General features: G+C 37.0%; 1 protein-coding gene across 3 annotated transcripts in view; it reads right to left on the bottom strand.

Annotated features, from left to right (window-relative positions):
* Nucleotides 1-2,304: 2,304 nt before the first annotated feature.
* The window catches only part of KIFAP3 (kinesin associated protein 3), a 131,950-nt gene continuing 116,228 nt past the window's right edge, over nt 2,305-18,026 (bottom strand). For 2 of the 3 annotated variants that reach the window (XM_036343401.1, XM_036343402.1), the window contains one exon: nt 2,305-2,760. In XM_036343401.1, coding sequence (XP_036199294.1) covers nt 2,652-2,760 — 109 coding nt within the window. In that variant the 3' untranslated portion in view covers nt 2,305-2,651. Of the gene's footprint in view, nt 2,761-6,080; nt 6,150-18,026 lie in introns of all 3 variants that reach the window. The other variant, XM_036343403.1, reaches the window with a different exon arrangement.

The raw sequence follows: 18,026 nt of genomic DNA, 5'->3' as shown, positions 1-18,026 counted from the left end.
CGAGGCCTCAGATGGCATCTCCATAGGTGGAGGTCTCCTTGAATGTTTAGACACTGTTTATTCAGGAGTACAGAACCTTTTCTAAAATATGTTGAACAAGTCACCTATCTTGAATTCTTTTTAGACCTCATTTCTAATGTAGATTGTGATTATAAGATGTTAATTTTGCCAATAAAAACCCATTTCTGATATTACGATAATTAGTAAAACATCTGTGTCTTCAGAGATCAAGGTGGTTAAAGTATTTGTAGCTCCATCTCTGGAACGTGGCCTTTCTGGTATGATGCTACTAGCTACCCCTGGAGTGTGCGTTCTGATTACTAGAATGCTAGCTGCCTCTATGGTATACCTGGAACCAATTAAACCACAGAGAACTTCACACTGCCTATGCTGAGAAAATTTAAAGTCAACCACAGACATCGTGACACCCATGTTGCTGTAAGAAAGATTGCCCTGTGTTTTAGACACTATAAATGTTCCAGAACTTGTAACCTCATGTTATAGGCTATGTTTATTCCACAGGCATTTAACACACACCCTTTCTGTGCCATGCACTGTGCTGACCACTAAGAAAAGAAGGAACAATCGTTACAGAAAAGTGGGTTGTTTGAGGGGCCCAAATAAAGCCCCCCCTTTTTGTTTAAGGGATTGAAGATGGGCTAGTACCATAGTCCTAGGAATGTTATTTTAGTTTTTCAAAATGCCTGCCCACACTAATGTTTAACTACTGCTACTGTCTGTGGATCTGGACCTGAGCTAAACGACTCTACAATTTCCCTGACATTCGCTCCTTATTCATTGTGAAGGACTCCCTGCGCCAGCTTCCACCCTACAGACAAGGGAGACACCAGCACAAAACAACTTCCCTGCTCTCACCACATCGTGGGGGTTACGGGGACAGAGAGACAATAAGCATACAAATGAACAAAGATAAGTTCAGCTAATGTAAATTCTATGAAAAAAATAAAACAAGTTAATGTAATAAGAATAACACGTGTTTTAGTACTTACTGTGTTAGATACTTCATATGATGTTCTTCCTAAATCACTTTGAAATTATATGTGGGAAGTTAAGCTTTAGCATATTTGCTTTATCTTTCTATTAATGTCACTTATTATGTGTATTTAATCTTTGTACATATGACAAATAACAAGGCAAGATGCTTAATGTTGAGGTTACTGGGTTGGAAGCAGGGAGACAGATTATGTCACTGGCCAAATAGATAAGCTTGGGCAAATCATTTCATCTCTCCTGGCCACAGTTTTTTCAACTGAAAGAATCTGACAGGGTTGTTTTTAGGGCCTTTTCCAGTTTTAATATTCTATGATTAAAATAGAAACTAAGACAAATGTATGTTTTCAGAAAGATCAATTAGGTTGTAAGTTCAAAGACACAAATCATATTTCAGAGTTACATATTCCCTCAGAAGTATCATATTCTTAGACATACGCAGTAGTTTAAAAATCTGTTGATTATATTGAACATTTTTATGTGATTGGTTTCTCAAATAGGTAGATAGACTGAGTTATTTCAAAGGCTCTTTCCAGCTCTACTGTTTCTTAAATATAAATCAAGCCAATAAACAGAGCAGTAGATCAATGAGATCTAAAACTCAAGGACAGAAGTTGTCTTTGATCTATGCATTCCCTTCAAAGCCTTACATAATTCCTTCCACAGCAAGTGCTCAAGGAAATAGCTACAGATTATTGTTATTTTACTTGCTTAAGTAAATTTTAAGCATTATAACATTGAGCTATTTTCAAAACTCATGATTAATTATAAAGTCTTTCCATTTCTTACTACCTAATCTATCTTCTAACAACAAGGGAACAAATGGGAAACAAGTATCTTAGTGAGCAAAATATTGTTCTTAGTTTTCCTCAAGAGAGAAAATTTAGCTTTTCCATACTTTAAATTTCACAAATCATAAAATTTAAAAGCCCAATACTAATCTAGTTTCATGCATACTAATAGATGTCACAGACTTTCTATATTAAAATCAGAAAGACATGAATGCAAATGGTTGAAGAGACTATACTCATATACAACAACATACGGCATATGTTCCATTGTTAATTGAAAACTCATAGTTAATAACTCTGGGAAGCAACCTTTCAGGCACATGGCATGGAATAAAAAGCTGACGTCTTTTTATAAATTTTCAGGGTAGCATATGCCACATGAAATACTCAAGAGTTTACAAGGGGGGAAAAGAGGCAGGGAAAAATAAAATTCATATGCACCCTATATAAGCATGTAACTCCTAATGAAACACATTAAATAGAAACACATGACTTTCTCTAATTCATTTGTACTTTATGTTTCTTTTTAATAGAAATTAAATTAGTCACTTAATGTACATAATGTAGTGTTTGTTTTCCAGTCTAGTTGCTTTTCAGCATCCACTTCTGAGTCTCAAGGGAAATGTTATCCAGCATCAAGATATGGCTCGATGATGAACAGTGTCAAGCATTCACTCTACTTAACAGGGGACATAGGGTTGCAGTTAACCTGCAGCTAACAACATGAAACAATAAAAACAAGCACAGACCTGCAATAGCATCAACATGCATTATTAGCTCAATATTCCAAGTCAACCCAACCCACACAGGTTTCTTCTAAGCTAAGAGCACATATGGAAAGGGACGACTTTATCGAGATCCGTAGCCATAGTAGTAAGGTTCATCAGGGCGGAATCCATACGCTGTGGCCGGGCGTCCAAGAATGCCAATGGGCTGGCCAAAGCCATCCATTCCAAGGCTAGAAAGAGAAAAAGAAATATGTTAGATTTTTCATCACACACCCACAATGCAGGTCAAGTAAGAGGCCTGGAACTTTACACCTTCAAGATTCTCTTCCTAGTAGTGGAAGTGATTGATGTGGATATTACCAATCCTTTAAAAAAAACCAATATAGCCATAAAATGTATATGATAAATATTCACTTCTAATGATGTGCGTTAAAAATGTTGGGAACCACTGTTATTAGGGTAAAACCATTAAAGATAAAGAGGAGGACAGATCAGATAAGTGTCAATAAATTACATGCATATATGGCTTTTATGCCAGAATATGAAAAGATTTTACATGCTAGCAATGATCAGAAATACAATGCGAGGGAATGCAAAAACTGTAGGAAAATGAGTTTTGCTGTTTATATTGAGATCTCCTTCATATGAAGATGTAGGACTGATTCACTATTATAAGGACAGCAGTTTGATTTTCACTTAGGGCCAAACTGCACACTAAGCATGTGAGTAAAGGAGAAGACAGGACATTTTATAGAATTTCAAAGTGAGCCAGATTTGATCTGCAATCCTTCTTCTGACTCCTCAGTGCAAACATTTACTTAGTGGTACATGTTTGAGTAACAGAAAGTTAATTATACATTTTGATTTAATTTATTCCATGGAAATAGAAGTCCAAAGATAACCTTCAGTTATAAAAATAACTTGATAATGGATGACTTTGAATACTACCTTAAACAAATTATTCATCCATTAGTAAACTATTTAGAAGAGAATCTGTTCTCCAGAGCACCTTTTAAGGTTCAGAGAATTACCCAACACTTAGCAAAATCACGAGCTTTGCCAGGCAGATATGGCAGCTGCAACATGCTCATGCACAGCTCATGCAGTGAATGCCAGTGAGCTCGTTTCCAATAAAAGGAAAGGGTTTATAATGCAGAAATGTAAGCTCTGAAAAAATAAATATATTTAAATGATTTAAGATCATGTTATTAGATGGAAAATACTTTTCTCTTATAAGCAAAATCTCAATATGATTAAACAATATATCCAAATAGCCACTAACTTACTCTCACAGCTCAAAATGAGATGAAAACACTTTATAATTGAAAATATCAAGGTTTTAAATTGTGTGTGTGTGTGTGTGTGTGTGTGTGTGTGTGTGTACTGGGATAGGACTTAGAGCTAAATGTACAGTCATAATACATATAGGGCATATTAGTCGTGTGCATCTACCTCCCAGGGGAATGGAATTTCTGAAACGTAAGTCTAGGTTAGCATCTATAATGAGTGATGCTGGATAAATCAAACTTTTGGGCTCCATCTATAATTTCTGAAAGTTGATTGAAACTTTTAAGTTTGAATTTTATCTTATAATGGCAAAATATTAGCACGCCCCTTCTACCTTGGTCCTATGGGAAGGTTAAATTTTATGATGAAGAGAAATATTAGTCTAAAGGCAGCTTTTAAAGATGTCTCAGAAACTAGTGGAGCCCATGAACTCAGCTGTACCTGTTATCAATTTAGAATCAGAGGAAAATTGCTGTAGAAATTTTCCCCCTGAAGCACTAAGGCTAACAAATATGTATCTGAACAACTCTCCACCATATAAGGAGTGATGGGATAGCTGTGGCTTTCAACTCCTTCCTTTATCATCTTTGTACTTATGCCACTCCCTACATATTTTAGCATCTCTTCTGAGGCCAAGCAGCAGACTTAGGTTAAATCAACTTAATGTTGTCTTTGTTTCTCAATCTAGGGGTTGTGGTGAGATCTCTTTCAAAAACTTGGAAATGAGAAGCACACAGCAGATCAGTGAAGAATTGTACAAAAGCACCTTGAACACTGAACCTCTCACAGAACCGTGACAATATGACCGATTCTATGTAAAGGCGGGGGAGGCGCTTCAGAAGGCAGTTTGCCCACAAGCTCCTGAGGCAATGCTGGTAGAACCAACCCAAGCAATTTCTTGGGGGGACCTCTAACCACACCTGACTGCTCTGACAGGCTTGTCTTCAGTGAGGAAGGAGCCTCAATAAAGGCTCTGAGAAGCTGAGGTCATTATACATTCAAACTGCAAAACCTTCCATTTTTTTCTTTCTATGACCAATAGGCAAACTTCTGATCACTGTTTCCTCATGGGGCTTGCTAACGGGTAAAGAATAAACAGACAACTGATTTGCCTGATGTTTTTTCTTTCCATAGTAAGGTGACAGGTGGGTATTATGTTTTTTTGAAATGTCAGTCACATTGCTGGTAAGAATTTGCACCCAGTCAGTGAAAGTAAGACGTAACCTAGAACTGATGAGTTTGTTTCTGAGCCTGCAGGTTTCCTGTTTACACGGAGACATCTCTGTGTAGTACAATGTCAAGGACAAAATGTCTTGACTTTCCATAGAAGGAGGAAAATCTGAAGACACCTCTATTCTTTTGGGACATGTGGACATTTATTTACTCTTTCTCCCATGGGAGTCAACAGTATGAAAGGCACTTGCACGCTCTCACAAGGGACCCTGAGAGCCAAGGAAGACGAAGCTGTGAGATGTGCACCTGCCCTTGCCGTGTGACTGTTCTGCTTCAGGTAAGTGGTGTAGTTGGCTGTTTATACGGTACCTTAATCCCGCACTGCATGTGTGTGTCTGCATGTGCATGTCCTCGTCCTGGTACTGCTGACCTACACACAGAAGCGGTGTGTCCCTTTAGATCAGAATAAGTACAACTAGACCACTCTTCCTTTCCAGGACTAGTAATATAGTGTCATTTGACCTGCATCCTCACGTCTAGATATCATACTCTGGAACTTTAAATTAGAAAAATAGCAAAATGCAAGATCTCTTCTTGAAAATATATAATTTTGGTTCAATGAAAATGGTTACTATTTGTTGTGAAAAGACAACTAGGAAAGGTGAGGGCTCCAAACCCACCTGCTATTAAGTTTTATGATCCAAGAACCAAGATTTTGGGGTACCCAGAGAGGAAAATGACAAATTCTTCATAAACAAAACATTTATATTTAAAATCCCAAAACAAATATAAAAACTACACCTAGGTTTTACTTTATAAAAACACTTAGAGCTCTTATTAGCATTCAGCAAGCAGGAGACTCAATTTCCTGTAATATTAGCAAGGCTTCAAATACATTTTTAACAGCATTCATTAGAATTCTAAACTCGAGATGATGGGGGGAGGGGGACCCAGACATGACAGGTGACGCATCACATGCAGCACAGTACACGGGGACAGCAGCCGGGAGCAGCCCCAGGCCCTCGGACGCTCTCACTGAACTTTGGGCCCAGAGTTGACATTCCCAAAGAAAGGGAGGAAAGCCACCTACCTCTGGCTGTTTGGGAGGTTTAATTAGTGCATGTTTGTAAAGCACTTTGAAATCCTTGGATGAAAAGTGCTGCATAAGTGAAAAGTATTATCGTTATTTTATTAAAATTAGATAAAAGCAATACAAGACTTTTTTTCCTTCTTTGAAATTCCCAAGTAAGCAAAATGAATGCAGAGTAAATAGTGAATATAATAGTGGATGCTACAAAAGAAAATTTCCAGCCATGTTCTCTTTCACAGAATCTTTGTTGGACACATTTCCAGAAATCAGCTATCGTCTACACTTTCATCCACAACAGCATCCTTAACGGGGTCTGTCCCATTCTCGTGGGAACACCCCTGAAATGCAGGTCTCACTCCACTGTGGAGGCAGTTCATGCCACGTCAGACAGTTAGGAAGTTCCTTGTGACACCGCTCTGAGATCTGCTTCTATCAGTCCTAGATTTACCCTCTGGAGCCACATGAGAAGTCTTATTCTTCTTTAATATTGATTTTACAACTCCTGATTAATCTTTCCTCATGATATGGTCTCTAAAATCTTTACCATTACATTTGCTCTCTAAAATGTGAGAGTAGTCATGGTTTTTACGAAGGGGAACAATTTACTTCTGTTCTTTAGAGGGATAATTGTGGTAACAAAAGGCGTTGAGAGGCAAGAGCATGGGGAACATTTAAGAGCATATTATGGCTGTCCACACGTGAAATCATTAATGAGAGCCGGGAGAGACACTGGCAGAAAAACAATGATAAAATACGTTATATTTCAAACCAAAAAAAAATAGTATTTTTTTCTTTTAAAATGTGTATGGTTTACTATTACTATTTGGGAACTGAGAATCAAGGGAAAGAATATAAAAATGGGCTGAAAATTTTAGAAGTTATAGTTAATTGGGAACAAAACAAATTTTGCCCCTTTAATATGGGAATATGCTTCATGCAATAACTAGAGGCTGTGGTATTCCACATAGATGAAATCAGTAGTTTGCCTCTGTGTTCAATAGAAAGGGCTGGATTGTTCTGGCAGAAGTGAACATTTTTTCTTGACATTCTTATAAACTAAATGCCCGCTGCACAAATTCGTGCACAGAGAAGGGGGGGGGGGTGTCCCTCAGCCTGGCCTCCACCCTCTCAAAATCTGGGACCCCTCGGGGGATGTCCGACTGCTGGTTTAGGCCCAATTGCTGCGGGATTGGGCTTAAACTGGCAGCCAGACATCCCTCTCGAAATCTAGAACCGCTGGCTCCTAACCACCCAGCCTGCCTGCCTGATCGCCTCTAACTGCTCCCCTGCCTGCCTGATGCTCCTAACCGCCTCTGCCTCGCCCCCACCGCAGCTTCATCTGGAAGGTCGTTCGGCTGTCTGGTCTAACTAGCATATTATCCTTTTATTATAGTCACAAGAGAAGTGTTGATCAAATGAGACAATGCCTATAAAATTTTACCTAATGTTTGTATAGTGATATAGTATTACTAAATCAAGATCTAAATGTTTGTAATTTTCAGAACAACCACTAGATGGAGGGCTTGTCTTATCACTGAGTATTGCCCTTTTGCAAAGTTAGAAAGCAAGCTTTATAAAATTTAAAATTTTCAGCTATTTACCTTCGACAAAATGTGGTTTACATTGCTCTCTGATATAATTGATGTCTTCATTTTGTAAGTGTGAAATAATTTACCTAGAGCTAAATAGGAATATTAGGCATATGCAAAGTGCTGTAACTAGGGCCTATGAAAAGGCTAGGAAGACGCTGTCTTGGACACTGAAAAATGTAATGTACATGCATGCTAAGGTACTACTGTTGTAGAATGGCTTCTATCATGTTCATTGAACTGTTAACAGCGTCTCATTCCTACAAATTTATATGTAGTAATAAATACATATTTTGGGTTGCTCGAAGGTGTTACTTATTACTTTGGACTTGAGCCTTTGTATTATTAAGAAAATGAGCAGGTAAGCAGTCTTTTAATGAGTTTCACTAATATATATCAAGTTTAGCTGTAATTTTCCCTTTAGTTTTCTTTTAACTTTTTATATGTGTGATTATCAATTTTCCTTTTATTTTAAAACTAAATGCCTAAGAATACTAAAGAATCATATTTTTAGTGAAATCAAGCTAAGTAATATTTCCCCCCAAAATCAGGGACAAATGATATGAGTAGTGGGAAGTTGTGTTTAAAGTACTCATGTGGAATTTACTTAAAAAAAAAAAGACATATGTCAGTTCTGACAGGAAAAGTACCATTGACAGATCCTTTTAATTTAGTTACTATACTGAGTTGCTTCTGAGAAAAACTAATCTGTACTAATGAGGGAAGCATGTGTAAAATAGTCATGAACTTATTCCAAATGAAAGAAAATCTATTTTATTGATGCTCCTGTAATATCATTCAATTTAAACTTCTTTCATTATACATCTTAATTTGTTGTTTAACCATCTCCAGGGTCTATTTTAATGTGGAGATATTACAGTTGGTATCTTTTCATATTATACAAATACTGCATTAAGTTTTATATCCTTTTACTTTTCCTACATTTTATAGCCTCACTATTAATGCTATTCTTGGGCATCCTGACTCTTACTGTTGCATCTGACAATTCTTCTTCATGACGGTCGTTTCCTTATGAGCACTGTAATTTTTTTGTGTTCAAGTTCAGGTTTATTTATTTATTTTTTGCCTATCTGTTGGCTCTTGAGCTTGGAAATATTTCTACAGAGAGGTTCTGTATTTGCTCATAATTTCAAGGCCCTGCTGATTTCACTGTCCCGAAGCAATTTTAGTAATTTCTGGATTTGGGGTTCCCTCAGTTATACTATACAGTCTAAATTCTGAACCCACTCATGTATATGGAGCGAGCTGGTGAATTAAAACCAGGAGATCTCTTTTCAACCGAAGCTCCCAACTTTATATAGGGAATTCAGTGCCACCCTCCTATATACCACAAAACCTATATCCAATTCAGTATTCTTGTGGGTGATTCTTTCTTGTGCGCATGTGTGTCACTGGGGGTGTTTCCTATCTTTGTGAATTTTTGTGAACTTGGCCATGAATTATAAATTGTTCTATTTCGCCCACCTTTTCTATGCATTTATATGGGAGGATGCCCTTCCAAGGCAGCTCAATCTACCATCTTGCTGGAAGTCCCCTTCCATTTTACACTTTTTATCTGCTCTGCATATTCAAGGAAATAATTTATAAGCTTTATATTCCTGAACTCAAAATTGGCTTTCTTGAAGAGAACAAGGATTTAGAAGAAACAACTGAGACATTAGAAGATGTTTTCTTTTTCCTTATTTGCAGCAATTAACAGAAAAATACCCTAACAGGTGCCTGGTGGAAGCTGTCAGATGTGGTTATCAAGCTGATGTGAACATTTACTCCAGTTTATAATGGTCTCCAACTTTTTGCAGCAACCTTTTAATGAAGGCATCTCTAACTTCCGCTTTTTCAATGAAGCACAAGGCTGCTGACGCTGGCAGTTATGTAATATCAGCAATGCCTCATTTCACACCACCAAATGCGCGGGGCGCTCACTGAGCTGCTTAAGTAACCCCTAGGTCAATAAACTGAGTCATTAGCACCTCCTTTGAATAACTGTTTGTCTGTTACTGCTTCAACATTTATATAATCTGTCATAATACCTTGGTTTTTTGAGGTACAAAAATGACTGCTGTAGGCTTAACATAGAGACTATAATGTAAGTAGCAATGTTTTCACAGTGATGGTTTAACTGTCCTGTCTGGTACTGAGTGAGTTAAAGCCTGAACACCACAGCTAATTACTCTGTAATGCTAACCTTAGTTGCTGGTTCATTTTGAGACTCTTTAAAATATGAACTGTGTATTTTACCCCTATGCACTCTCTTAATGATTTGTTTTTTTAGACTGAAATCACTTCCAGCCATCAGTTATACCCTTGGTCTCTACATATGCACTTCTCCAAGCACAAATATTTCTTTTTCCTATTGGCCTGCCAGCCCTGTCAGAGCGAATTTCACTTTAAACTCAGTGCTATGATACTTAAAACCTCTTGGATTACTCAGGCTGCCAGTGTGATCTATGACCTTCCGAGAATGACAGCTGCACTTTCCAATTTGCTTCTACTGCTTGGGGAACTAGAAAGCACATGCCAAAGAGGAAAATGTTTCTGATGTTGAACAGAAAGGAGAGTTCTTGTTGGAGGTGGGAGCCGGAGACTATTAGGTACTGAAAAATATGAATAAGAAATGAAAAGAAACTAAACATGCTGTAAAGTCTAAGACCTTGAGCATAATTCAAAAGTTAATGCTGGTACTAGAAACTTTTGAGTCCAGTTAAAATATGAATAATGACCTCCAGTTACTGTAATTTAAGCACCAACCAGAATCTTAAAGTGATGACGCACTATCAAAATGAACAAGTTCAAGAGATGGAAGAGAATCTAAAATTATCATGAGTCCTGTAACAAAATGGACTGTATCTTTCTTCATAAAACACAGCAACCTGACATATGGACATAGTCAATGAGGTGATATGGCTACCTAACGTGCACACTACCCCTACTGACATACCAGTCTCTCATAAATGGAAAATTATGGTTAAGCTTCTGTTAAAACCTTGTCTCCAAAGTGCTTAAATAAATAACATAGTTTAGGAATATTTCGATATAGTTTTGAAACTTTTCACTTTCTTTTATTAGCTTACATAAGAGGGGGATAAATGTTTGTTGTAAAAAAACTCAACAGTCTTATCAAATATAAGAAGCTTAATGTAAAGTTTCCAATTTATGTCATGTCTACTTATTAATTTACTTGTCTCAATATTTAGATTAAATAATCTACAAATTACCTTTGGCTGATAAAAATAAAATGGTGGTTGAAAAGTTAAGACTTGTTTGTAGCTAAATCAAACTAAGTAACATATTTCCAAAATTGTCGGTACAAGAATGGATAATAGAAATAGTATTTAAACAAATTAAAAGCGTATGATTTAAAACAGCAAAGCATGAAAGTTTGAAATTTTGATTCTCAGTAAGTTTATGCTATCAAATATACTAGTACAACAAAAAAGCATTTCCTTGGGTTATGATTTTAAACCTCTGTATTGGGCAGTGTGATGCAAATGCTTTCAGTCACTAACTCAGTAATTTTAGTAATCAGCACCGCCAGATAAATATTTCATAGCTACTTGGTGCCCTCTAGAGCAGTGATGGCGAACCTATGACATGCGTGTCAGAGGTGACACGCGAACTCATTTTTTTGGTTGATTTTTCTTTGTTAAATGGCATTTAAATATATAAAATAAATATCAAAAAATAAGTCTTTGTTTTACTATGGTTGCAAATATCAAAAAATTTCTATATGTGACACGGCACCAGAGTTAAGTTAGGGTTTTTCAAAATGCTGACACGTCGAGCTCAAAAGGTTCGCCATCACTGCTCTAGAGCATTCAGAACCTCAGTGTCCTGTGCAGTGAACCAACACTGCAGGTAGCACTGGAAGAACAGGTGCTAAAGTAAACCTCCACTTTTACATTTTACAAGTTCTCTTGGTCCTTGAGAATATGCTATATTATGGATCTGTAAAAACAAACAAACCGTCCCAAGGTGAATTCATTTTCTACTTACATCTATCTAAGGCTAACGTTTATTAAATTCAACAACATTAATTTAAATATGAACTTAACTCCTGAATTTTTAAAAGTCAGTTGGGTGCAATGACTTCAGAAACAATATCTGAATAAGATTTCTGTCTCTATTGATAACTTCTTTCAGTCTATATCTGTAACTTTCTTTGTCATGATTATTTTTGTAAAATAAGAATAACGGCTATCCCTTTTAACATGTCTGCCTTGAGATTATATTTCCAAGTCTCTTACAAGAACAGGATGGTGACTCTTATACAGTTGGTGTTGTTATTGTTCTGACATATGAAAATAATAGAACCTCCCCTAAAAATACCCAGGAAGTCCTGGCTCCTGCCATATAATCTAGAGAGTGAAAAGATCCTTATCATACCTGGCACACTTCTCATGCACGCTTTTTGTTTGGCCTCCCGGGGCTCTTACATAATTCATAGAGAGTTATGCCTATGCATAGGCAACTAATTGTTGTTGCACCAAAATAATGCCACAGCCAATCATACCTTCCTTTTACCATAGCGCGAGTGGATGGCTTGTGTAAGTGGGATTCTGTGTTATGACTAATGCAAATGGTACAACACCTTTAGCGATGAAAAATACTCTTTACGTGCTTTCTCGTCTTTTATATTCAGTGATTTTACTTTGAAAGTGGCTGATCAAGGGCAAGGTTTTTGGTTATTTCACAGAAATCATCACTTCTCACCTTGCACACACTCCTGTTCCCAGGCTGACTGCTATAGTGTTGGCTTCTCTTTGAAAAGGGCACAGAAGTACTTGGAGTGGGGTATTTTCATTTTGGGATGCTCATTGTCTTGGGGTTGTGACAACCCAACAAACTGGGACTTATAAGCAAAGCTGGGCAAGGGTGAGGAGAACTCTCCTTGGAGATGGGAATGCAGAGTACATTCTTGAGATTAAGGGCAGAACAGGGTTTTAGGTGGAATTTCAAACACACACAGGTGCCTTGCCCCTTGAACGACACGGGTCTGAACTGCGCGGATTGGTAACATGCGTTTTTCAATGGACCAGCGTGTTGGAACTGTGTTGTTCAAGGATAAATTCCCGGTGGGAACCTGCGTATGTGTAGGGCTGACTGTAGTTATATGCAGATTTTTGACTGCCTTGGAGATTGGTGCCCCTAACCCCTGCATTGTGCAAGGGTCAATTGTAAATCTATACTAGTTATTTCAAGCATGCAGAACGAGGAAAGATTGCAAACTGATTTATTTTAAATGACTATGGTACCCACTTGCTGATGGCAAACAGTACTTCCCTCCCCCAGACTTTGAGAGAAATAGGCAAGTTGCAACAGTAATAAACTGTAATAGTTTATTTTTCCTCTTTGTGTACAAAGAGAATAAGTTAATTATAATAATTCAATATTTATAAAGTCCTTAAAACCCAAAAACCTTTAAAAAATGTTTTAGAGACTTTTAAGAATTCCTGTTCATTTACCACCTCAAAGCTATCTCAGCATGAAGTTTTAATAACCATGTAAACACAGCTTTATGGGTTTCTTGTATCAATTTGAAAAGATGTAATTTTAAGTTACAGTTGCAATTTAAAAATTTACTTGCCTAACTATGCTCCTAGAAGCCTCCACCTCTCCTTTCTCATTTGAGGGGCTCTAAATTAGCCACTCAATACTGTCCAAACCAATTTGGATTCATTTTTAAGATTGCTTTTGCCTTTTAATTTCTGACCGGCCAATATGAAGGTGCGTTCATTTTGACTGGAAAAACCTGAAAAGGAAAGAATATCTGAAAAAGTGGGATGTATCAACTTTAGGTAAAGATAAACAAAAAAATAGGCTTAAAAATATGTGTGTTATGTGGGTGTATGTTACATTACATGAGATAGGATGCTGACTTATGTCCACAAAAGAGAAGATATTCAAGAAGTCATTAATTATGGTCCTGTTTATAAATCTATTAAAAAGACTTTAATCTTTAACTTAATCAAGGGCATAAAAAGCATTTGTTGATTGTGCCATTGTGCCTCACTAGGCTAAAATGAGGCCATAGAAATATGTAGCTTTTACATAAAAACTGGCATAGACATACATAGAATTTATAATGCCAATAATTCACTTTAATAACAGAAGTATAAAGTTTAGAAAATTACTAATATTCTTCTAGAATATAAAAACAAATAGCATTTGAAATTAGATTTTATTATAGAGCCACACTTGTCTCTTTGAAATAGCTCTGATTTCTATTTAACTGATGAAAGCACTAAGTAGTTAAGAGATTACCAACTGACTTGGGCTACTACTGAAAGACTGTATATTGACCTAAAATTCCTACAGGTAAAATGTACAAAACTATAGTCGAAATTAATCCCCTTAACTCCAGACATCGTCTTGATTTTCAAATAATCATCAATGGAGGTTTATTGCACTTAAAATGAGAAAACCAGATCCATTTGAACAAATCTTTGTAATCTAAAACTCTATTAAATGTTTTGAGGATTCATCACTAGCTATTCCCTCCCTCCCTCCCTTCCTCTCTTCCTTTATAAAATGGAAAGTTTCTATTCAATATATCTTTGTTTTTGAGATGGGAAGCACCAACAAAATCAACATTTACAATAAACTCAATGACATAGCAGCTTTCCTCAAATCTCATGGTTATTCAAATTATGTTTTGAAGGACATAGATGTGTTTTTAAAGAAGCATTATCTCTAGTACAAAGCCACAATGAGTTGCCTTCTGGACTCATCCTTCCAAAGAGCTTACTGTTACAATGAAGAATTTACTGTTGTATAAAAATTCTAGTGACTTACCACCACAATGCAGTATTTTATTAAACAACCTATGTAATTCAGGAAGTGTAAGTAAGTGATAATGCGATTCTTTGTCAAAAATTGCACTGTGCCCTAGCTGGTTTGGCTCAGTGGATAGAGTGTCAGCCCGTAGACTGAAGGGCCCCAGGTTTGATTCTGGTGAAGGGCACATGCCTGGGTTGCGGGCTTGATCCCCAGTAGGGGGCGTGCAGGAGGCAGCCGATCAATGAGTCTCTCTCATCATTGATGTTTCGATCTCTCTCTCCCTCTCTCTTCCTCTCTGAAATCAATGAAAAAAATTAAAAAAATTGCAATGATAGGCATAAAATGAAAAAAACACACACACAGTGTTTATCATTTAACATAGCATGGCATTCTTTTCCAAAGATGATTGATTTTGTGTCCTCTTAAGATTAAGGACAATTCAGAACTGTTTAAGATGTTTATTTCATTGTAATACTCATATGCATGCACGCACATTTAATCAAGGTGTTGGAATAACACAAAAGTAGGCAGGAACATGTAGAAGACTGTTAAGGGCAAAAATAAAATATTTGGGACCAGCTACAATTATAAGAAATATTAATCATGCTCTGTTAACCATGATGGTTCTGTTCTGATTACAGAAAGCACATTCTAACCTGGCTGGGAGATAAACGCCCTAGGACTTGAGAGCTAACATTGGAATGCAGTCCATCCTTCTTCTGAGAACTGCCTATCATTATGGACAGGTTTAGAACCGCCTGGCACCTAGTCCTGAAGGCATCTGATCTTTAAAACCCTCTATTACCTGTAATCTGGTCCCGGGGCGTCTGAAGGTGCCCGCTCTCTGTGACTCCCCCGAGTCCTCATGACTTGTAATCTGTAATGAGTAAACCATGCCCACTTTCCCATACCTGTAATTCCTACTTGCCCATGTAATCTTTGTCCCTTCTACCCAACAAAAGCAGCTGGCTTATGTAGGGTGCGGAGCAGATTTCTGTGGATGACCTGCTGCTCTCCCACACTGCCAGCATCATCGGAATAAACGCTCATATATGAGTCAACTCTGTCTCTGCTTAACTGGCTGAAGTAGTGACGGGCAGCCTGGACCCCTTGGTTGTCCAGTTACAAGACCACTGATGTTCCAAAGTTGACAAAGTACTTAGTATTGATTCCTTAATTCCTTTTCTAAGCCAAATAATACTATGAATCTTTAATATTTTCAAAAAGAGAAAGTTGAAATAAGGAATAATAATTATGCTTTAAGTCATCTCAAATAATTACATTTTAATCCTGAACTATAAGTTTCTTAAGGGAAAAAGAATTGTTTCTGCATCCCTGGGGCCCATCCAAGTCCTTGTCAGTTAGAAAGGTTACTACATAAAGAAAACATTAAGTGTTAAAAGAAAACATTAAACGCACATCCTTACCTTGATTACATCTTTATTTTATATTCTATAAAGTTAATTTAATTTGTCATCACAGAAACTTTAGCAGTTAAAATATCTTTTGGAAATGACAATCTCCAATAGCACATATGCTATCCTTCTGATTTACTAGTTACTAACAGGTCATTAGTTAATACCCAGTAATAGGAAAAAAATACAGTTAAGGAAACTCTTTATTCATTTTAAGTATAGCATATAATTTATTTCTACAAAACATAGGCTATTTGATAATGAAAAATGTAAAACTTGTTAATACTGGGACATTAAAAGTTTCTTTTCCCAATAATAATTTTTTTTTTAATGATAAAGAATGCTGATATTCGGTAAGGTAAGTACTTCTCATGTGTGTTTGTGTGTGTATATGTGCGTATACATATATATGAAAAATACTTCAATGAGATATGTTGTAGCATGATACATGTGTACTAAGAATTTCTTAACTCAATTTTAACTATGAAGGCATGCATCTTCATCTACATAAAATACTGCAATTTAAAAGACATTTGATCTTATTAGGTTATTAAAAAATTTCCCACATAGCACAGGTTCCTACCAACAATGTTATAATATAAGCATATAATACTACATATGTGCATGTGTGTGTGTATATATATATCTTGAGTCTATAATAAATACAGGATGGGGCAAAAGTAGGTTTACAGTGTGAATACATGAAACTGTTTATTCTTGTATTATTATTTGTCAATTATTATTTTCTATATGAACAACTGTAAAGCTACTTTTGCTCCACCATGTACTATACATTGTACATTTGAAAGGACGCTGAAATAGTAAAGATTATATATAAATTTAAGACATTGTTAAAAAAATTAACATTGAAAATAAAATACAGCCCAGGAAATAGAGGAAGACACATAAGTGTTTGAACACTGGCTGTGACCCTTATAACTCATTTGTTAAACAAACATCTATTGAGAACCTACTGTGCCAGACACTGTAGGCACAACTTTGAATACGACAAAGTTCTTGGTCTTCTGGAGACTAACCTCTTGTGGAAGGAAGTAGATAAATAAATGACAAGGGTGCTAACACAGACAGAAGTTAGATGGGGAAGGAGCATCTTTGATAGTTTTGTCAGGAAACGGCTCTTGAGGGAGTGACACCTGAGCTGAGATACTTGAGTTGTTCGTATAGAAAATAAGACAAAAGGGAAGTTTCACAAAGCAGGACCCAGACACTGCTGAGAATGAAGGACAAGGAAGGCCCACTGGATGTGGCGATGTGAAGACCACTGGCAATCTTGACAAGACGGGAAAGTGAAGAGTGAAGAGGAGTCTTTTGAGAAGCATGTATGATGGGAAGTGAGAAATGGGCAGTAGTTGGAATGTGATGTGGGGCCAATGTGAGTTTAACTTTGGAGATTCCAGATAACGTTCATAAGATGACAAAATGATCCAGTAGAGGGAAGAGAGATGACAGCAAAGAAATCCTTGAGAAACAACAGGGATGAGGCCCGAGCAAAATGGACTGGCTGAACTATGCAAAAAGGCCACTTTCTTCAGTGTAACAGAGGGGAGAAAGATGGGTAGGAATAAAAGTAGACATTGGGTAGCAGGAAGATAACTGTGGGCAAGTTGCTTAACTTGATAAGCTTCAGTTTTCTTACTATGAATGGCTCCTTGCCTGAGCTGTTGTGAAGATTGTATTAGATAGGGATGTAATAAATAGCAATTAGCATACTGCCTGGCACTCAAGGTACATATTTATATATATATATACACTGGGGCCTTGACTTACAAGTGCCCCAACTAACGAGTTTTTCGAGATACGAGCCGTCTCTCAGCCGATTTTTTGCTTTGAGTTGCGAGCTAAAATTCAGGTTACGAGCCAGCTTCAGATACCCCACCGCTAGTTGGCGCAGCGAATGTCACAGTGAACACCACAACATCAGTCCAGCATCACGTGTCTCACTCGTTCACTTTATGATTTGACATACGAGTAATTTGAGTTACGAGCTCCGTCATGGAACAAATTAAATTCGTAAGTCAAGGCCCCACTGTATATAAAAGGCTAATATGCAAAGTGTCCCCTCGGGAGTTCGACTGCGAGACCAGGAGTTCGATTGCTCCCTATGACGTGTACTGACAACCAGG

The sequence above is a fragment of the Myotis myotis genome, unplaced genomic scaffold (assembly GCF_014108235.1).
Source record: "Myotis myotis isolate mMyoMyo1 unplaced genomic scaffold, mMyoMyo1.p scaffold_m19_p_18, whole genome shotgun sequence".
Lineage (NCBI taxonomy): Eukaryota > Metazoa > Chordata > Mammalia > Chiroptera > Vespertilionidae > Myotis > Myotis myotis.
This window is presented reverse-complemented; position numbering and strand designations above follow the sequence as displayed.